The 22,559-nt window shown below is 33.8% G+C and overlaps 1 protein-coding gene across 5 annotated transcripts; it reads right to left on the reverse strand.

Moving 5' to 3' along the window:
• Nucleotides 1-226: 226 nt before the first annotated feature.
• Nucleotides 227-22,028, reverse strand: LOC106883185 (cyclin-F). 5 transcript variants are annotated; one of them, XM_014934104.3, is made up of 15 exons: nt 21,924-22,028; nt 18,137-18,312; nt 17,052-17,158; nt 15,890-15,957; nt 15,464-15,654; nt 14,566-14,724; nt 13,579-13,811; nt 12,808-12,972; nt 11,811-11,934; nt 11,205-11,385; nt 10,439-10,526; nt 9,903-10,002; nt 4,405-4,541; nt 3,474-3,622; nt 227-3,232 (listed from the first exon to the last, which is right to left on the reverse strand). In XM_014934104.3, exons 1-15 carry the CDS (start codon nt 21,928-21,930, stop codon nt 2,775-2,777), a joined length of 2,343 nt encoding a protein of 780 aa, XP_014789590.1. In that variant the 5' UTR covers nt 21,931-22,028; the 3' UTR covers nt 227-2,774. The 5 variants fall into 5 exon arrangements, with proteins under 5 accessions (XP_014789590.1, XP_089205429.1, XP_014789589.1 ...); XM_089349303.1 differs by having other exon boundaries at nt 15,890-15,976; XM_014934103.3 differs by lacking the exon at nt 21,924-22,028 and adding an exon at nt 19,226-20,366.
• Between the last annotated feature and the right edge of the window lie 531 nt (nt 22,029-22,559).

The following is a 22,559-nucleotide window of genomic DNA, read 5'->3' on the forward strand; positions in this document are numbered from 1 at the left end:
GTTCAGTGCGCTGCTCCAGTTTCTCCAGTTTTAAAACAGATCAAACTCTCCTTCCCCTAACCAACGATAAGGTATAGATTCATCACAGCTACACAAACTACCCACCAGAAAGAATGAAACAACTAAACAGCAGATAACGGAGTTAAACATTCTCTAAAACTTAAAATTGTCTTTAATAACATTTTATTAAATAAATTTAAATTAAATTTTATTAAAATAAAAATTATTTGTTGCAAATTATTTATTCAAAATTCTATTAATGTCTTTTTTCTTCTTCAAAATTAAAATATTACAAATGTTAAGAGATCGTGAATAAAAAAATAAATTAAAATAAAAAAGAAGGCTGTCAGATTCTATAAATAAGACAGAAATATACTTGGATTTCTTTCTTTCAGTAAAAAAAAAAATCTTTTGCATTGAATTAGAGGAGGAATAAATGATGAAGGAGCCACAATATGGGGAACATCTTGCATATATATTAATTTATATATGTAAGATTCAATGGAATGCCCTTAGTTCCATTACACTTAATATTTGATGATAGTTTAAGGGAAAAAAACAACAACAAAAAAACTAAACGTTGCAAAGTATGTACTAATGACAATTTTGCAACAAAGATTATAAGAGGAAGAAATAAATTAATCAAAAGCAAAACGTTAAAACTGCAAAAAAGAAAAAGTACTGAAAACTAAAGAGTTGGGAGAATTCATGTAACATGACATTTAATAACAATGTAACTAAAATGCTCGGGAAGTATATTGGCAACAATTTAATATTTGGACTTGTTTACACAAATATAAACACATGATTGCTTAAGTAATGAGTAAATAAAACAATCACCTCAAATCACACTTCCATTATGATGACAATTTGAAGGTAGCAATGTTGTTTAAATTGTAAGAATACAGATGAAACACCCACAAATAATACTTAACACATTTTGTAATTCTTTTTTAATTTCCTGTGACAACTTAAAGAATTTTAACCAGAAGTTGACAGCTTTTATTACAACAGAAACCAAAAGGTGTACTTGAAAAATAAAACTTCCATGTATTTTATATCAAGTGATAAATTATGTAACGTTAGGAATGGGCTCAACTTTTGAATGCTAATAAAACAACAGAATGTAGAAATGCAATACCAACTTAACTCGAAGGACAAATAACTTTGGAGTGAGAAATGTCAATTTGAATGTTCTGAAGAGACTAGTTTAAATATTACTCTGCTGGAGTCAGCATGGATAGAACATCACACAGCTAGCATGTAGTCTGAAGGTAATAAATAAAATAAATTTTTTACAAACTTCTATATAACTTCAATCTCTCATGCCCACACACATTCCAAAATATAAAGAAATGTGGAGCTTATCCATCCACTGCATACATAAGAGTGAGAAGTAGACTAAACCTAAAACTATGAAACATTCTAATAGATTGCTTTAACAAAATTTTCAAATTTTGGAATAACAAAATATTGCAATTCTGAGATAGACAAAGTTTCAAAGAATGAAAGTTTATAATTGACCTCTCACTGCAAGACAATGAAATTTATGAGATAAGTAATGAAAGAATTTGGCATTCATATCTTCCTCAAGAGGTATAGTTGAGGTGAATTTACCTCAGCAAAGAATAGAAACCAGCTTATGGACTCAGTTTATTGATCTCTTGCTCTGTGACACTAACCACAAATAGTTTAAACAAAGATTTCATGGAACAAATTTCAACTTCAAGTACAACATCCCACTTTATATTGAGCAATAATGTAATGACAGAAAGTGTGAGCAGGAGAGTGATTATGTCTGAACATTATTCTCTCTCTCTAAATACATAATATATATATTAGAGAGAGAAGAGAGAAACTGAAGTAAAACTTCCCTTCATGCAAGTTTTAAATACACAGCTGTAGAGTTTTTAGGCGAAATGGTTATAACAAAGAATCAAATAGGTATAAATTATCTGTTGAAAGCCCACTTCTTACTTGACTGCTCATCAGTTTGGAGATAAGTGATAAATTAATATTTTTCAATCCAACTTTACAAGCATGCCTTGATAGAACACCGGATACTATGTTACTAACCTTGAGAAATCCTCTCAAATAGGTGCTTTGTGTATAAAAGCACACACATTAAAAGATGCAGATATATAATGGCAGAAAGACTAGACTGGCATGCAGTGACCAGTGCATCCCACTGACGAGGTCCAATAAATCAAAATGTGATATGGGAATTCCAGCACCCATGACAGACGAATTTCGTTTGCTACGATCTCTAGGTGTACTTTTATGCACCAAGCTTCTATATGAGAAAATCTCTCAAAGCTAACAATGCAGTATTCGGTGTTCTAACAAGTCATCCATATTAAGTTAGATGTAAAGATTACCTTTTGGTATCAGTATGCTACCATCAGCAATAATTGTTTAATATTTTATATATCATCTTTGCTGTAGTGAAAAATGTCATTACCAAAGACCTACACATCTTTTTTTTAATAATGTAGTCTTTCAACATAAACCATTGTTGATAACATCAAACACGAATATACTAAGCACAAAAATAAGTCACAATTTTACAGACTCAGCTAATGCTATTTTTTGCCACTTAATACAGAAAAAATAATATCCCCCTATTAATGAGGCCAAGATTCACCAGCTGTGTATTTATCTAAAACTGCTTTAGATAAATATTCACACACACATTTATCTATATACACACACATGCATACAATAATCATGATCATCACCATCATAAACAATGAAACATTCCTGAAAACAGTCAGCTATGGAATGACAAAAGTTTTTGAAGCACTACCAATCTGAGTTTTACACTTTCTTTTGAAGCTACTGCCAACAACACAGTGTGGTCGCACACGAGATCTTGTCCGCATAAAAGCAGGATTTAACTTGGCATTGTCATCTTCACCATCAGAGTCCTCTTCAGTCCCAGAATCATAAACAGTTCTTGCCTGAGATCGGATGTCAAGTAAATGGCAGAGATTACAGCCATCTGGCTGACTGCAAGGTGACCCCTGGCGTGCACTGCTGTTGTCTGAGCTTCCATTTGGTAGTGAATCCACATGAGAACTTGCAGCAGTGGTAGAATTAGAAGTTGCTGATCTTGTAAAGACAATGTAAGATCGACCCTGATAACGGACCGGAGCAGCCGTCATACCACCAACACCACAGTCAACAGGATCACAGGAACAAGTGGATGGGACATCCATAGGTCTATGTTCCACTGAAAAAAAAAAAAAATGTAAAAAATAAAAAATTATGATTAAAAAGATATACACAAGATGGCACGCACAAATTTTGCATCTATTTTTCATAAATTTTGGATGGGAGGAGTTTTGTTGACATAATTATTTTCAAGGCCGAATAGTCTTCCTACTACTAAGCACTCATCTGCAATGCAAGAATAGACTGATATTTCTGGTTAAGTAAACTGAAGCGAAAAATAAACTAATAACTATACTCACGATCATTGTCTATCACAAAATCTTCCTCGTCCCCCTCATAACCGGATAATACTGATTCATTGAGCAAAGATGGAGATAGCTGGTTTTGAGTAGAGTTGTTACCATTAGATGTTGTTGGAACACCAAAGAAATCTTTCTCACTAATTGATCTGAAATATGTATTCAAACAATGGAGGCAAATAATTTAGTCAATGCAATCACTACAACAGGTACAGAGTGTGTTGCTAACACAGTTCAACACAAATTTCTATATAAGTATTGCACATTTCTATTTACCATTAAACTATGCATTTCATAATTGCAGCAATATTTATGAAAATGGTATTCTATAGAAGAATTATTGCATCATTTAGCACACAAGCTTTCACCATACACCACTGGTTTTTAGTGGGGATAAAATAATTTAAATTCATTTCAAGCTGATGATTCACAACCCTATGAGTTTCTCACCTGGATGCATTTGCATTGCAAACACATGCAAGTGAGAAACTCAGAGTAGTGATAGAGTAAATCAGCTTCAAACAATTAACTTATCACTTTATATATTGAATACTTTTTCTCGGGCCTCTTATAAAAATAGGAAAACAGACTTTCAAACATGAAGTAGCATTTAACAAACTCAACATTCTATTAATAAACTATTTTATTAGTAGCCCAGCCGACATGTCTGGGATATCTCAACAGTCTGTAAGCTTTACAACAACTATCATAAAAATCAGAAAATGTTTCTAAACAATAGGTGGAGAATGATAAAATCAGTTTAGTACAATTCCATTGAGTATCAAGAAATAACTGGAAAAATAATAGTAATGGAAAAATGCATGAAATTTTAAAGCATATTTTTTTTTATATAACAAATCCCATTAAAAATAGAACAAAGCTCTGCATTGAAGCCCCTTAGCTTTCAAGACTTCAATATAATTTTCTGTACCTTTTGATAGCTTTTTTCCGAGATGGTGACATTATTAAATCCTTAGTGTTCTTACATTTACGCCGATGATTTGGATCACTGATCTGCTGTTGGCTAGCCATGCCAAGGCGAGAACAAACATCACCATAGTGTGGTATCTAAGAATAGATAAAACAGTTTAAGTTACATAAAAATAAAAACAAGATTTGGTCACAAATCAATATAAACTAACAACATTCAAACCCACTTCCAAATAAATTTGCCCTACATTTTGTATTATTGTATATAGAAAAGCCATCACATAATTGACTTCACCTGGTTTAGATCCAGCTACAAAGTAACCTCTCTATTCTAAACTCTTCATCTACATTAGTGAACGATTCACATTTTCCTAGTCCACTGCTACCCTTTCATTACCTTTTCTTCACCTCCAGCCATATAATAACAGCACCTAGTAATAACGTCCTAACTCAAATCATCAGCATTGTTTATCCCCTTCCTTACTATATTTCTAACCAAAAACACCCCTTATTAGTTTCAATTAAATTCTAAAATAATCATGAATTTAGACGTTTCATTAACCCTATCGCTACTAACCCGGCCGAAAAATTTTTTTGTTAATAAGACTAACCCGGCTGTAGCTGGCCGAGCATACCCATTGTTATTTAAATGTATATTTGAACCCAAATCTCGTTAATAAATTCGTTAAAACACCTGATTTCACTTTGTAAACAGTTGAGTTATTGTCTCCGACATTGTTTGGCATGATATTTGAACTCAGTGAATTTTGGAAGATTTTTTCCCACATTTTTTGCGGCGTTAATTTTTTTCAACTTTGAAGATGGAGAGGAGTTTCATGCTATCAAGCAGTGATTCCGAATTTGAAGGTTTTTCAACCGAAGATATGGAGATATTGAAGAAAAGAATGAATGAGCTACAAAAGCACGTGGTGAACGATAATGAATCGGATATTTCTGTATCCGAAACTGAAAGCAGCGACGGCGACAGCGAGGATGATTTTACACCAGAAAAAGATTTTTAAAATATTTTTATTAACAATTTTTCAGAGGAAACAGGGTCTACCCATAGTCTTTCTCAGGAAGCGAAACCTTTAGACTTCTTTTTCATGCTTGTTTGAAATGATTACTACGGAAACAAACCGCTATGCAGAATGTAAACAAACCGGAGAAAAAAGATAGCTTGTGGTTTCCTGCAACTGTAGATGAAATACGGGCATTTTTTGCCATAAATATTATTATGGGTATTAGACAGTTACCCAGAATGACAAATTACTGGAGTGATCAGGAACCTTTTGGCGATGAATATATTTCCAGTATTATGAACGAGTACGATTCGTGAAACTGAACGAATATTTACATGTGAGAGACACTAGCAGTACCCCAGAGACAAAAATTATGCAATAGAATTGATTAAGAACCCTTTCTTTAATTATGTTCCAAATATCACATTAATATGTTGATAAATAAAAGTTACAGGTGTTTAATGAGACTAGTCTAAATTCATGATTATTTTAGAATTTAATTGAAACTCATGAGGGGTGTATTTTGGTCAGAAATATAGTAACGAAAGGGTTAAACAACTGTAACTTAACATATTAACGTGATTTTTGGAACATAGTTGAAGAAAGGGTTCTTAATTCTATTGCATAACTTTAGTCTCAAAGTGACTAATTGCAGGCAAATTCAGCAAAATATTAAATTAAATTTTGTTGAAACATCACCATAGAAAATGAGTCATTAGCCAATATTCAATTGGATATGCAACAAAATTTTAATATAGAAGTATTGTGCATAATACTAGATTATCAGTTTAATCTAATGCACATAACAGGTAAAAGTAAAATAAAATGAAATACTGGAACTTGTTTTTAAAGAAAACAAAAAATGAATACACAAGGACATATATAATAAAGATTTGCAATAGAAATTAAATCAAAACTTGTCACTCACCTTACAGGCAAATAAAAAGTAAAAACGAAGTAAATTTGAAAAATATACAATCTAATCATACATATATACAATATTCATGCAATATTTCTCTCATGGAAACTTGTAAAACATCCCACTCTACATACAACTTTGCAGAATGCACATTGGAAAGAAGTTTCAACAGGCTGTCTACTGGGAATTTTTCTTTGTTGATGTAGACATTCATGTCACTGCTTTTTGCGACCCTCGATTTTGTCTAATTTATGGAGATCGACTGAACTCTGAGGGATATCTCTCAGGCAAGTTTTGCTTTTCCTTCCTACAGTTATTGTTTTGGAGGAATAACCTGCCTCCAACTGCATTGCTACATCTGCTCAGAACTACAGATGGTCACACTGCTTTTGAGCCCCTCCTGATTTGGTATATACTGTATTTTAATGTGTATAAGGAACCACCTCATTTTTGGGGCTTAAAATTTGGAAAAGGTTTTGTAAGGGATTCTAATACTATCCATGTATAAGAAACTCCCATACTTTCTGAACCTAACTTTTGACAAAAAAAAAAAAAAAAAAAAAAAGGTTCCTTATACATGTTAAAATATGGTAATATAAATACATATACAATGCTCATGTTTACTCTGTATCAAACCAGGTATCACCACCATTTATAACCCAGTCTACCAACCAGATAACTTATCATTTAGTTTCACTGATCTACACTGCCCATGTATCTGTTATAATCAAGGCTCATAAATGGGGTGCCATTTTCATCTACACATGGTTGTGCACCGGTAGATAGAAAATTTATCTGCTTCTTATCTCTGTATGCGGCTGCGAGCAGATTTCCTTTCTGCTGTTGGATTATTTCACCCTCTTTGTTTATGGTATGGAAGTGATAAATTCCAGACATCATACCCCAGGCCATGCTGACTAACATTGTCTCTTTTTCCCAGTATAAAAACTAACCCCACAGCAGTGCCCAGTATTTGCTCCACAAATTTTCCAAACTTTGATCCCCAATTTGGTGGGCCTTCCTGGCATATATTGTTGGAAGTATACCCTTCCTTTATACCCCACCATGCCCTCATCGACGGATAGGTATCTATCAGGGTTGTAGAGTGTTTTATATGCATTTTGAATGCAATCGATGATGGTTCAATTTCACAAGTCATGTCCTTGACATAATACTGAAAATGTACTGATCACCAAAAGATTCCTTATTGTTCCAGTAATTTGTATCAGCGTAACGCTCTGTTTCTACAGTGATGGCTTCAAACAAACCTACTGGAAAAAATACAAAAAAAAGTCTAATCGTTTTGCTTCCTGAGAAAGACTATGAGTAGATCCAATCTCCTCAGAAAAATTGTTGATAAAAATATTTTTTAATTTCTTACTACATTCAGGTGTAAAATCATCCTTGCTGTCACCGCTTTCGGTTTCTTCAGAATCGCTGCTTTCAGTTTCAGATACAGAAATATCAGGTTCGTTTTCATACACGACGTGCTTTTGTAGTTCACTCATACCTTGCTCGATTTCTTCATATCTTCTATTTAAAAGCCCTCAAATTCAGAATCACTGCTTGATAGCAAGAAACTCCTATCCATTTTAAAAGTTGAACCCCCCCCCCCCCCCCCCCCCAAAATTCACAGAGTTCAGATATCACGTCAAACAATGTCGGATACTATAACTCGATTATTTACAAAGTGAAATTATGTGTTTTCACGAATGTACTAACAAGATTTGTGCTGAAATTCACATTTATATAACAATGGGTTTTCTTGGCTGGATTGGTCGTTTGAACCAAAAACTTTTTTGGCCAGCTGCAGCCAGGTTGGCATCAAAAGGGTTAATGCCAACTTTTCCATGCTTGTATGGTTGGATGAAATTAAGGTAGATTTTCTACAGCTGAATACTGTTCCAGTTGCCAACCCTCACCTATTTTCAAGTAAGGTAATATTCTCCTTGACCAGACAGGTTTCTACCCCCAACCATGTCATAACACCTAGTAATAACATCCTAACTCAAATCATCAGCATTGTTTAATGCCTACTTTTCCATGCTTGTATGGTTGGATGAAATTTGTTGAAGTGGATTTTCTACAACTGAATGCTGTTCTTGTTGCCAACCCATGCCTATTTCCAAGTAAGGAAATATTCTCCATGACCAAAATGAAGGAGAGTGCTAGCTTGCTTGGTGACATTCCCTTTTATAACTATTACATGACACCAAAGCAAGGACAGTAATGCACATAACACATATGTATATGATAAACTTTCAGTTTCCTTCTACCAAATTCACTCATAAGGCTTCGGTTGGTCCAGAGTTATAGTAGGAAACACTTGCCCAAAATGCAGTGGGATTGGACCAAGAGCATATGACTTGGAAGTAAACTTCTTACCAGACAACCATACACACACAGAGTGTACTGGATGCTTTTTGCATGCCACCAGCACTGGCAGTGTCACCAAGTAACTTTGTAGGACAAAGACCCTCAGCTGGGAAGGGGGAGCAGTATTGAGGGAAGTGGCTTTGCACTAGTTGATGAGAAGTTAAAAGAATAGAGATAAGGATACCTCAGTTGGATGGGGGGCAGAGATATGGTGACATGTCGGGACATATCCTCAAGGTACATAAGACTGGGCTGAGTGAGTGGGTGGTAGGGTTCGTAAGATTGTGAAGTGAAATGGTTTGAGATGAGACAGAGCTGAAAATTATTTCTTTTACAAGTTGATTGTGCTGTATACCATTTTAGTTAAAAATGTGTGAAAGTCTAAGATGAAGAATTTGTACTCATAAATAATGTAAATTGTATACTTTTCAATCTGCCACAAATGCATAGGGTAAATTTAACTACACACAAAGCATTAAATATACTCAAATTCCATGTTTCTTTAAAGCAAAATACTCCATGCAATGCAAATACACAAGCATGCTGATACAGCTTTTAATGTGATACACATCAAAAATATCTCAATAGTTTAGACTCTGGGTATACAATTCCCTAGTGTCAGAGAAAAATTTGCTTAAACACTATTAAAAATTATAAGTGCTGATAAGTGTTAGATTTGGAATTGTACCCTATTCCTTCAATTATTCCAATAAACAAAAAATTCAAAACCTTTAACATTTGCAAACTATAGCCAATATTAGACAATGTATTCATTCACTATCAGAATTCACTCTATATTAGAGTCCAAAAACCTTGCTAAAATATATATTTAAGATTTTAACCTTATTGATACAATGCCTGCCTGCCCGAGACAATCCCCGGTTCTGTGATTACAAACTTCCAGTTTGAAGTTATCCAAAGTTATCAATAGCTTTACATCAAAATTTTATATTAATTTATGTTCCAAACACCATCTTAACAATGACAAAGTTATTTTACTGAATTCTTCATTATTTTCAAAGGCAATGTATTTCAACAGAAATTTGGTAACAAAAGGCTTAAACTCTCATCAGTGAAATACAGAAACAAAAAGTCTTTCTGGTAGGAATGCTGGCCAATAGCATATATTAAATAATTTACAGTACAAACATTTAAAGCTTAACAGAAAACCTGCCAACTTACCGTTCTATCACTAACTTTATCAAAATTTTCATTACTATATCGTAGTTTGACAGCTTGCAAGACAACATCCCGATGATCAATAACAACACCCTCAAAAAAGCTGAATAGAGAAAAATAAATTGGAATATGTTTAATATAAATAAAAGCAAATAATTTCTATAGACAATTTATATCCAACATATCCCGGGCCCAATAACTCAAAACATTGCTTACACTCTGAATTAGCCTATTTTTACTGTCAACAAACCATAATTTAAAGCAACACACTAGTGGAAAATTCAAGGTGTTAGACTAGACATGGTCCCTTAAGACAGCACATAATTGTTTGATCTAGTTTGCCCAACAAGCATTAACACTATGGCTGAATAGAATGCTAACAGAAATATCAATGTCTACAAATTAAGTATTTATATTCAAATGGTAACTTTCAGGGAAGCTATATGTCCACTAGTGCTTTAAGCTATTAAACCCAAACAGTTAAAAGTTCCTGTTGTTTGTAAGGTCTATCATAAAAGGAACAGACAGAAAATACATACCACTTTCTATGTATGTGTATAACACAAGCACTAAGATCCCGAAGACAAACTCCAGTAAACAGTACCATTTTTTCTGGCCATAGGAGATCTGCATAAGAAATGTACTTCAGGATACAAATAGCTTTCAAAAGAGTAATTCAAAATCTGCTAGACACAAACAAGACCATCTCTACAAACGTTATACACACACACAATATTCTTTAAACCTGTATCCTTATACATCCAGCTGTTACCTTAAAAATATTTAACCCAGGGTACAAAAACCCCGTTTTACCTATAAAGTGTTACAAGTAATTATAAATTGGCCACTCTCCCATTGCCCTAAATCTTTTTCAATCTACACCAATCAATTATAAGTGTCGGCAAGAGTCACATATAAGTGACTTTTAAATGTAAAACCGGCTTCTTTATCATGGAGAATTTTGGTGAAATCAAAATTGTTGTTGATTAGCCCGAGGTTGACTTTGGTCCAGCAGACCAATTTCAAGTCACTACCATGTCATATGGTCCTCCATACAGTAGCATATCAAATGTACCCTTCTGTTTATTTAAAACAATAGGATAATATTAGAGATGTAGCTGCTATTTCAAGTGACTATGTAGAAGCTATCTTATTTTTATCAGAAAAATCAAAAATGAGAATTGTTAGCAGAGAAGCAGTTACAAGTCTTACATAGGTCACTTATAAGAAAAAGTAAAGGATGCATACAACTAGAATACCAAAAGAACAATATACTAAGATAAGTAGAAGCAAGAGGTGACATACCAGACTTTAATATGATGCGAGACAAAATGAAAGCACTTGCTGCCATCTCTGCAGCTGAGTATTGACCCAACTCTGAATGAAGTAAACAGAGTTCACAGATGTAATTGACCAAACTATGACTGACTGAATCCATTTCATCTAACAAACAAAATATTGTTGCAAAGTCAAGACTTGTTGGTCTCTGAAAGAAGAAATAGATCTTAATTTGAAAACAGTCATACACTGAAAAAAAGTTAAATTTACAAAAGCTTAGATGATAAGCAATGGCTAGGAGAATACTGAGCGAAACCTGACAACCAGTTGATCTAGCAAGTGCACAATGATGCCATTGGGAGGTAGACCTCGAAACAGTGTGCTTTTTCCCCTGATGACTCCATAAACTTGCTACCATCCAGTATGCGGAGCCTTCAATTGGTAGCACTTGCATGAAACTTTCAAGTTATAACTTACAAGACCAGAAGCTGTTTGTCACTGCCATAGCCATTCAGCCATAAAGTTGTGACAACCATAAAATAAACTTTAGCTTTGCTTTTGGTAAATATCAGAATAAGGATATTACTTACCCTTGGAGGAAACAAAAAACAAAAACAAAGATATTTTACTTACCCTGATGCTCCCTTTTAAAGTGGCTACGATTTCCCCCATCATTTTCACAACATCTTCATATTTGTATGTGTTGTCAGTTAACCAAGCTGCTTCACGAATTGTAATTATATCTTTACCTAAATATCTAAAGAAGGAAAAAAGAAAATGTGTAAAGAGTTTTAAAAATATATACAAGTACATCAATAAGAAATGTCTTAGCTTGCTGGCAAAATTAGTAGAGTAGTGGACAGAATACCATGTGTTATATAACCATACTCAAGTTAACTTTGTCTTTCATTTTTCTCAGGTTAATAATAAACTAGATATCAACTGTGGACTGTGTTGTACTCAAGTTAGAAGTTGTTTCTATCAGTCACTGAAACATAAATTGACATGTTTCAAATGAGCTACAACATTCTACTTCATTTGTTTCTCATCCCCTAAAAATCTTAATAGGAGATAAATTTGCTACATATAAAACGAATCTCTGCATCATTTCTGTATAAGGAGGCGAAACTAAGAGTAGAAAGTTTCTTGAGTGTGTGTGTGCCAAAAAAAAAAAAAGATCTTCCCAGAGACATTGAAAAATGCATGTGTTAGGTTCCAGAGCTGTCTTCAGGTGTTTCAGTCATTAAACTACAACCATGTTGGCGTACCACCATGCAGAATTTTAGTTGAACAAATCAACCCCAGTACTTATTCTATCAGTCTCTTTTACCAAACTGCTAAGTCAGAAGGACATAAACACACCAACATTGGTTGTCAAGTGGTGGTGGGGGACAAGCACAGACATACACACGTGATGGGTTTCTTTCAGTTTCCGTCTACCAAATCCACTCATTGTCTGAGCTATAGTAAGATACTTGGCCTAGGTGCCATGCAGTGGTATAGAACCATGTGGTTGGGAAGCAAATGTCTTACCACCTGTACCTACCTAGTTCACAGTTTATCATATTTCTGTATACTAACAGTAAATGGCATGTACTACTCAAAATACTGGCAAGTGGAGAAGACTCACCTTGAACAAACTAACATTGACACCACACCAAGAAGCTGCAAGACCCCTCTGGAAGTTGGATGGATTTTTAAATATCGATCCATCAAAGCAATGGAGGCATGCAAAGTTTGACTAGACAATTCTTTCATTTCAGCAACTTCCACAAGCCAATCAACCAAGATGTACCTGGAAGTGAATATTTGAAGTAATGATTAAAAAACATTTATTGTTGCAACAAGTAACATCCTTAATGAAACATCCACAAAGGGAAACATTTGTGTTGAATAAATAATATCTCACCTTTGTAGATTTAAATAAAGTATCTGACAGGGTGGCTCATGAGAGCTTTCAAGTTCATGTATGAGGGAACTACAAGGTCAGGATTGACCATATGGTGAGCAATTTGAAGTTCATCAAGGCTCTATCCTGAGCCTTCTCATCTTCATCAAAGTTCAAGAAACCCTAACAGCAGAAATTGTCTGTCCATGGGTGGAGCCCATTTGCAGATGATCTGGATCTTATAGCAGAATCAAAGATCTGTTAGGGATGTTTAAAATCTGGAAAGACTGTAGATGAACAAAACTAAAACTAATAAATAGCTGGAATCACTGCAGCTTGTTAGTGATAGATAAGCAGTCATTGATTAGGTAGAAGCACAATTTAATGAAGATATGGCAGCTACCCAAAAGTGCATGACTGCTAGAGTAACAGTGAGCCAATATGAAAAAAAAAAAAAGTAAATATAAAAACTGCCTTTTGACATGCAGAAAGAGGTTAGGAGCCTGAAATTACCTCATATTTGGTGTAAGTTCATGATTGCATCGGAATATCTTTTGAATTGAGGAAGATTTTGAGGAGTGCACAAAATCCCGTATGAAAGCAGCAGCTTGGGTTTGATGAAGACCACCAAACTTTGATGAAGCGTAGTAATGGCAAAGGGTGAGTTGAGCATTTAAATTCCCACTACTGGCAATATCACGTAGTTCTCTGATGCTTTCTAGTTCCTCAGAAGGCTCCAAATTTTGCTATCGTTACAAAACAGAACAAAACGTTTTTAAGGTTTAATTTAAATGGTTCTGAATATTAATTGAAATCAAACTAATGTATATGTGTTTACATTTTTTAAGCAGCAGACTAGCATTTTAATCATTTAGGGAAATCTATCTACAGCTAAATGGTTTTATCTTTCATTTTACATGTTCTTACTGTTTCTGAAACAGTACAGAACAATATTTTGGCTTTTTTTTTTTAATATCATGACTTCCATCAGACAGAAGTTTATTTTTATCAACAATAATAGTGTTTAAAAATTATTTCAGAGTTGTGATTGATTAAGTTAGTAATGTGTCCACCTACCAGCTGAGAAGTGTCATGAACAGGACAAGGCACCTAACTTTTAATGTCCTTGTCTACCTAGTAGAAAAACAAGTTTTGTTAGCATAGTTTCATTATGGATAAGGAATAATCTTTCCTTAATAAAGTTTGTAGTGGCACTTTAATAACCCAGTGAGTTTATGGGACATTAGTCTATCTCATGAATAGTGAGCTTCAAATTTTATGCTGACCAGAGAATAATAAAATGCCATTTCATATTCAATGCAGATGCTTCATTATAAAAATAAAATCTTGTGATGAGGTGACCGATGTAATGAATTGATTTTGATAGTGAAAGTGTTTGGAATAGTAATCAATGTTGCAGCTAGCAAAGCATGTTAATTAAACGAGAAAAACCCCCCTTATGAACCAAACAAAAAGTTTACAACAGCATAAAAGACTTACATTGTTTATATATTTCTTCTCCCATAGCATGAAAGCAGCTGCAGCAGATCCTTGTTCCTTAGCTTCTTCCAGCAATGACATTGTTTCCTGTTGACTTCCTTCTTCTCCCAGAAGCATTATAGTCTTTACAACACAGATCTGTATTTTAGGATCAGCCACCTGAAACAACAGATAAGGCTGTCTTGGGTTTTGCGTATATATATATATATATATATATATATATATATATATAGACAGCTCCTAGTGAATTCCAGTTGTTGATGAACCAGGACTCAGTTAGCTAACTGTTCCCCATCCTAGCCAACCCAAGTAGTTGATGCAGCAATATGCAATACCAAGTTATAGTTCAATATCTGCTGCTAGCTACACAACATTCTATCCTAAAAATATTCCTAAATTATATTCTGAACAATGCAAACTTACCTTAAATGAAAATACAAGTTAAAAGCCATTCATGTTTCTGTTTGGAGTAGAGGCCTATAACTAATAAAGCTAAAACCAGTTTCTATTACAAAATATTTTACCTTTTCAAAAATACCCCTTCATTTCTTGTTATTTTTCAACTCCTTCCATCAAATGTCTACTAAATATTGAACAGCCCAGTTGAACCCTTTTATTAGCCACAAACATTTTTTATATCAGTTTTCCTATACTTGCATTGATTGGACAGCTCTTGTTGTCCTCCATCATTTGGCACATATACCAACAAAAGAAATAGACCATCCTGGTTGTGTTTGGCATGGCTTTTACAGGTGGAAGTCCTATCACTGACTACTTTGCAGTTTATACTAAACTGAGTTAACCTTTTACTTCATCTCTAAAAACAACTGTTAAAGGCAATAGGTACTGTTCTGTCTTATCAGACTGATTGCTCAAGAAAAAGGAAAAAGAAACTAACCCTACGTAAATAGATCCTGAGGTAGGTAAAAACACATTCTTTGCAGCATGCACCATTTAGAGACCATGGAGGGCGAATGAACAGCCAACAGAAGGGATCAGAACTTGAACATAACCTTTCCACTTTACAAAACATCTCAGCAGCAACAAAGCCATTATGTGTTATTTGTTTATTTTCTTTATCACCAGGTACTGCAAAGATTCACATAAAATTTCATTAGAAAGTTTCCACAATTTTACAAACCATATACTAAATAAGATTTAATGTTTGATAAAGTTTCATCATTGCAATTAAGTGTAGTTTTAAATTACATAAGTCAATCAACTGCATAAAACATGTAAATTTGATTGACTTAAGCTAAGGGTTATGTTAAATGCAGTAAGTAAGAGTTTATAAAATAAAATAAACTTAGGAGCAGATACATACATCCTTCATTATAAAGATGCGCCAGAGCTAATTTCACCAAAGCTTCAACGTTACACTGACTGGCAGCACTGAAAAATATGAGAAAGCCTAAGATTTATCTTTTAGGACAAAAATAACAATGACTTTTTTTTTGTGCATTGGCACAAAGTTTGCAAATTATATATTTAATGTAAAGCAAAGTTATACCCAGCAGAAATTAAATTTAATACAGAGAACTAAAGACCACTGTGTTGTATTCTATGTTTAGTTTCTGCCACTAAAATATCATATACTAGTAACAAGATGAATTCTTACTTAGACATGCTACAAATTTATAAAAGAAGAAATCGAGATTGTGAGATGCCTTTCTCAAAGGTAAAAACAGAAAATTAGCTCCAACTATGAACAAATGAGTACATATATAAATATTTTCTGCTATTTTGTGTCACTTTTATGATTTTAACAGATTCTGCTTTACTTTCACTATGTAAAAAAAAAACAAAAACAAAAACTTTTTCTACAAAATTTGTTCAAGTCACTCATGTAATGTATACTTGATCTTCTCTTGGAAAAGTTGTGAGTGTATAAGAATTACCCCTCCCCACACACTTAATCCATTAATATTTAAAAACCAATTATGAGCAAAAAAATAAAATAAAATAAAATGATCTTGTGCAAATGGATTGCCAAGTTTCAATTTCTTCAAGTTCCGTAAGTATATTAAATTCTTCAATGTTATCAATGAGTAAAATCAAACTAGAACTTGTTTAAAAATAAATTATCAGTCTCTTTATAGGTTGTTTCTATAAATGGTATATAGAAGTTCTAAAAAGGAAACTCAGATAAATTTCTTTAAAAAGAGATACAACATTTAATACTAATTGTTCTAGAATCACAGACCATTTAAACTTATTTGAAAGAAAGAAAAGATTTTCTTAATCATATACAAATTAATTTACTAGAGAATTGTACAAAGGTCATTTATGTTACCACTCTGTGTGTGTGTGTGTGTGTGTGTATGAGGAGAGAGAGAGAGAGATGCACACACGTTATAAACTAATCTATGCTTTCTAAAGTTAAGGACAAAACTTTAGTGTATATATAAATATAAATTACAACTTCAAAGTTTAAAGTGTGCATAAAAAAACAAAAACTGATAGCATTCTTGAATTTTTCTACTCACTTCTCGAAATGCTTGATATTATTTGGTGATGGCCAGGAATCTTGGAAGTTAACAACAGACCATATAGACAAACTGTTATCAATGAGATTTTGGAAATAGGGATGAACCTGAAAATATAGGTGATATTTGTTAATAGTTGAAAATGAAGAGTTACCATAGAATTACAATAGACATGACAACCTTTTCAATCCACCCAGATCAATCTTTGTAAGATTTAAACACACATGAAAACTTTTGACCATTAAAATTGTACTTTGCCTGGGGACATTATGAAACACTTGCAACACCTCTGTATTTATCACAAGACGCATTCATGAATGGTGGGAAGCAGGAGGTTGAATTGGAGGTAAGAAGTGCAGGGTAATTTCATAGAATTGCAGCATCTAATCCTCAGATATTGGTTTTCATGCCTATCCTCACCTATGGTCATGAATGTTGGGCAATGACCGAAAGAGTATGATTGTGAAAAATAAGTGGCTGAAGTGGGGCTCCTCCAAAAAATCTCTGGAGTAATGTCTTTCAACAAGGCGCATAACCCGGAGATCTTCAGGTTGAACCACTATTCCTCTGCAGAGAAAAGTCACAGCTGCGGTACTATGGACATGTGATTAAAATGTCACAGGAGAGAATCACAAGATGGTTTTTCTCAAGCCAAGCCAACATGCAGAAGACCTTAGGGTAGATCAAGGACAAGCTGGTTGGACAATATCATGCTTGGGAGTGAACCATAGGAGAATGTGCTTGAGGACTTATTCCAAAAGGCCCTCCAAAGAATAGTGGAGAAGATAGTTGGAAACATACACACAGGATGGATAATTTCCAAAGTAAAACAAGAAGACATATGGTCATTGTTATTTTTTATACAGAAATAAGCCTACCAAATTGTCTATTCCATAGCTGCTCAGATGACAACATAAAAATGCTAACCCCCAATAAATGAGACAGGAAAAACAGACAAGCAGAAGAGTCATTAAACTATAATTGAGTAGATAAACAGTTTGGAGAATATCAAGTTTAGCAGGAATTTAAATATGAAAATTAAATAACGGCATCAGATTGGGCAGGAGAGGAAACAAGTCACTTACAGCTCTCATATTTAATAACTCTTTAATATGAAGTTCTTTCAGCAGTAATATAAGAATTTCTTCAGGGAGATTCCAAATAGTGACCCTGCTTCGGGTCCGAGGTCCTGTTGCTGTCACGTGGATGGGTATAAAAGCACTCTCTGACCCCCTTTGAAGGCTGCTTAAACTTCGTATCACTGCAAAATTCAGAATACCAAAATGAGCCTGTATATAATAGCAATCTGTATCTAAAACGTCGAATAAAAGGAATGGTTAAAAATGTCAGTAAAACTGATGTTGGATGAGTTCGTTTTAAAAATGAGTGCACGGAAAGAGTATGACCGAAATTTAAATTAATAAAAACAAAAAAAGTTAAGAGGGCGAAAGGTGCGTGTGCGTGTTTGCATACATAGATACACACACTTCTTTATGTTGGTTTAGATTAGTAAAGCTTTCGTCAAGAGTGCATCCAAATTTATTCTTAATCATTTATTGAAAGAATAGATGACCATATCCATATTTAGGCCATCGTCCTAATATGGACACAGACTTCATCTCCACTTCAGCAGCAGTCTTCCGTAACCAGTCACTAGAGTACATCCAGTGACTGACATGCCCGCCTCTCACAGTTTCTAACTACCAACTGCTTGGAGGCAGTTATAAATGTTCAAATGTAAACCGAGACAAGCACACAAACAAGCAGCTGACAGAGATGAAGAAAGATGTGCCCTTATAGTGTGAGAAAACTATTCTCAATTCAGGAACATTTGCACCTCTTGATTTTCTACAATTTCTCGGTAGTTTTGGAGAATAAAATATTTGAGTACCTAATAAAGTATATAATCTTATTAACACAAGACCAAAAGCAGAGTTTTGATCTAAGCACACCATTTCACTGCTTGTAACTTTTTTAGTTTTTGGTATTTTCGGAAAATGTGTTCAACAAAATATCTCGTACGACACTAAACAGGGAGGGGGGGGGGGGACACCCCTCCTAACAAAATATATACCATAAATTCCAATCACAATCAGATGTGGTCCTAAGCTACATTAAATTCAATAGGTTTACATCAAAATGGCAAATACCAAAGACAAAATAAATCAAATTACCTGGAAGGGCCAGCTTTTTGTATAGAAATCTAATCATAATTAGGACGGAGTACAAAAAGTAAAACATCACTAAAGGTTACAAACAAATCCATGCCATCCAGGATTTGTTATGAAAATATAAGATGAAAACAGATTTTCAAAAAATTGCAGTAGTACAACAGACAGATAAGTACGCACGTATCTATCTATATACAACACAATGTACATGGCGAGTGGCCAGCTGCTGAACAATAAATTGTCTTGTGTTATTGCCAAGGAAACTTAACATCACAAGACATGTCTAGACAAGAGTTCTAATTAACGATGGTCATGTCAAATTTGGAACATTCTTCATACAAAAACAGACATGTCAATTATATAATCAAATACAAGATAGATTGTAATTGTGTAATTAAGATAAAACTATTCAGTTTAAAGGAACAACATCGCGAAAACTTTTTGGTGAGAATCACTTCCAATGAAATTAAATCATAACTTTGGAGATTAAATAAATACAGAAAAATAATTTAGATAATTGCCAGACTGGAATTTCTATTTAAAAAGTAAAACATGGAAGGAAACCTATATATTTTATGACTGAACACTTGCTAGTCACATCGTGAATAGCAGATTAAACATTTTATCCGGACAAACTTTGAAGAGAAAAAAAAAAAAAAAAAAAAAAAGAGAAGTGTGGGTTAAATATAAGAGAAACTAATAGGAATATCTTGATCGGAAATTATCCTTTCATTTCTAACATCTCTCAAGAAGAGAGACTGGCGGGCATCATAGGAACCTAAATATATGATGTTCCCATTTACGAACTATTATCTTGAAGATTAATCAGATCGAAATCCAACGGGGATACTAAAACACTGATACGCTTTTCATGAAATTATCTTGGGCAATTTTAAAAAAATTCTTTTTTATGCATAAAAAAAGGAAACCTTTACATATATGAAATATCCAAAATTGTGATTAAAATAAAACTAGCTCGCAATATTATTTCTGTCTTTCATGTTCTCCCCAGAAAACACGTGTAGTCAGGTAAAGTTTGTATGCAAACTGATCCAAAAACGAGTAAGATGTAGGAATTAAAATAATTTTAAATAAATAAATAAAACTCCAAGTCCTTAAAAATAAAATGATAAAAACAAGTGGCGGCAAGTAAAGGAGGGAAAGTTGGAAGACTGCTTTAAAAAAAAAAAAAAAAAGACGAAGTCGTTGAGGAAGAGGTGGGGGGGGGGGAGTTACAAGTCCGTTAAAAGTTGAGAACAGTTACGGTTTGAAGAGAGCCAGGCAAAGTATGAAAATATAGAAAGTTGCCAAAAAGAAAAAGACAAAACAAAAACAATAATACAAAGTAATTTGATGCTTCTTTCTCCTCAACTTTCAATTTAATTCAAGCACTTCCATTCATTCTCTCAGAGTGAATTCTACTAGCAATTCCATGCGTGTGTGTCCGAATATTCAGTTTATAAACAAAAATACAACAAACCAATGTTTAAGTTAATGTTGAAATAGAAAGAAAATACTTCCGAAGTATGAATGAAAATAAATAGTTGCTTTTGAGCAACTATTCGAGGTTTAATATACAAAGAGATAAGTAAATTATTTTCTTGTGAACATCGGTTGCAGTGTTGGGGAGGTGGGAGTGTTTGTATAGCATCAACATTATCCAGACAACAGACACAAACACCGAGAAATTTTAAGACTTAGGAATCAAATAAAATGAGATTTTATTCAATATTCTAATTGAAAACAAAGCCCCTATGAAAATAGGTTCACGAAAAAGGTCAGCCCCCATAAAAAGAGATTCACGAAAAAGGCCAGAAAATTGTATCGACCCAAGTGCTCGACTGGTACTCAAGTCGGAAGGAATACAGCGTGCAAACGATTCTGCTGGCTCGCCGCTTTAAAATCATTTTAAATATTGATCTCAAATTTTGGTACAAAGGCAGCAATTTCGGGGAGGGAGAGAATGTAAGTTGATTACATCGACCCCAGTGCTCAACTGGTACTTATTTTATCAACTCCGAAAGGCTGAAATGCAAAGTCGACCTCAGCGGAATTTGAACTCAGAACGTGAGGAGGGATGAAATGCCGCTAAGCATTTCGCCCAGCGTACTAAACTATTCTTAATATTAAAGACGTAGAATAAATTCCTATTCAGTATTTCTATTTTAATGAATTTAGACAGTCCATGTGAGAAATTAGTATTCTGCAAAATGAAATACTAAGTTTTTTTAATACGAAACATCTAGTCTTTTTTTTTTTTTAATCGTTATAACTCCAAATAAAGTGGTGTGGATACAAATAAATATAAGCATACTCATTTAACTTAATCAAGTATCTGCTTTAAATACATATTTATAAATTAGATCTTAATTTTAAAATCAAGTATATTTTGTTTTTAAACAGAATTTAAATATACGTCGTATCTATACAAATATTTGCATTAATGAATTGCGTAAAATTTTAGAATCGACTATATAACACTACTTTGCAATAAATGTTTTAAAATATTGGCCACTCTGTTCAATTCATCAAACCAAAAGGAAATTGATAGATTTTTTCAACCAAACTATTTAAATTGGTAAGAGAGGGTAAAAGAAACATTCAAAAACACAAAACATGTTTGGGGAAAACAAAATGTTGAAAATGTAACAGAAATGAGGTGGAAAATATAAGTAAAATTGTGTATCTAATGATTACAAACCTTTCATAGTTTAAAATTTGGAAACTCCCTTAAAAAAATGAACAAAATAGTTGAGACCAGGCCTTCGGCCTTACGATGTCTCAAGCTCTCCTCACACTTCTCCCCACAAAACAGATTACTTCTCTCCGACCTCTTACACTTTCGACTCCTACTTTACTCAAACGACACACTGGAATAATTTTTTTATTTTCTTTGTCCCCCTCTCTTTATAATCGTTACCAACTCTGTTTTACTTTTTACCTCCCCTTCTCCAATTAACTGCCACTCTTAGCCGTTAAAAGCCTATCTCTAAAGCTCTTCTCCCCTCTCATTGTCAACATCATCGTCACCGTTATTGACAATCCCCTTCGACTAGAGCCTTTTCATTGGTCCATTTGGTATATACGGTTACATTCCCAGCATGCTAAGTACCAGTGCACTTGCCAGATTTGTTTACTCCCGCTTCGAACTCTTCACTCGGCGGTAAACTTAAAATTCAAGTTGTATAAGTGTGAAATAGGGAAGAGTCTAAACTTGCAACATGTCAAATTCGATTTCGGCTTGTTGACATTTCATTTATGATACAAGAATCATACAATATATTATAATCACGATAAATATATAGAGAGCTTGTGTTTAAATTGAATAAGTTTTGCA

This window comes from Octopus bimaculoides, chromosome 3 (genome assembly GCF_046866305.1).
Source record: "Octopus bimaculoides isolate indiv1 chromosome 3, ASM4686630v1, whole genome shotgun sequence".
In the NCBI taxonomy this organism is placed as follows: Eukaryota; Metazoa; Mollusca; class Cephalopoda; order Octopoda; family Octopodidae; genus Octopus; species Octopus bimaculoides.

Excerpts from the sequence above, each read along its gene's own strand:
- LOC106883185 (XM_014934103.3), bottom strand. The coding sequence starts at position 19,292 with ATGTTTTACTTTTTGTACTCCGTCCTAATTATGATTAGATTTCTATAC. Across the intron at positions 11,386-11,810 it reads CTTTAAAAGGGAGCATCAGG|AGACCAACAAGTCTTGACTT; the intron begins GTAAGTAAAATA and ends TTCTTCTTTCAG. Across the intron at positions 4,542-9,902 it reads ATAAAGTTAGTGATAGAACG|ATACCACACTATGGTGATGT; the intron begins GTAAGTTGGCAG and ends ATCTATTCTTAG.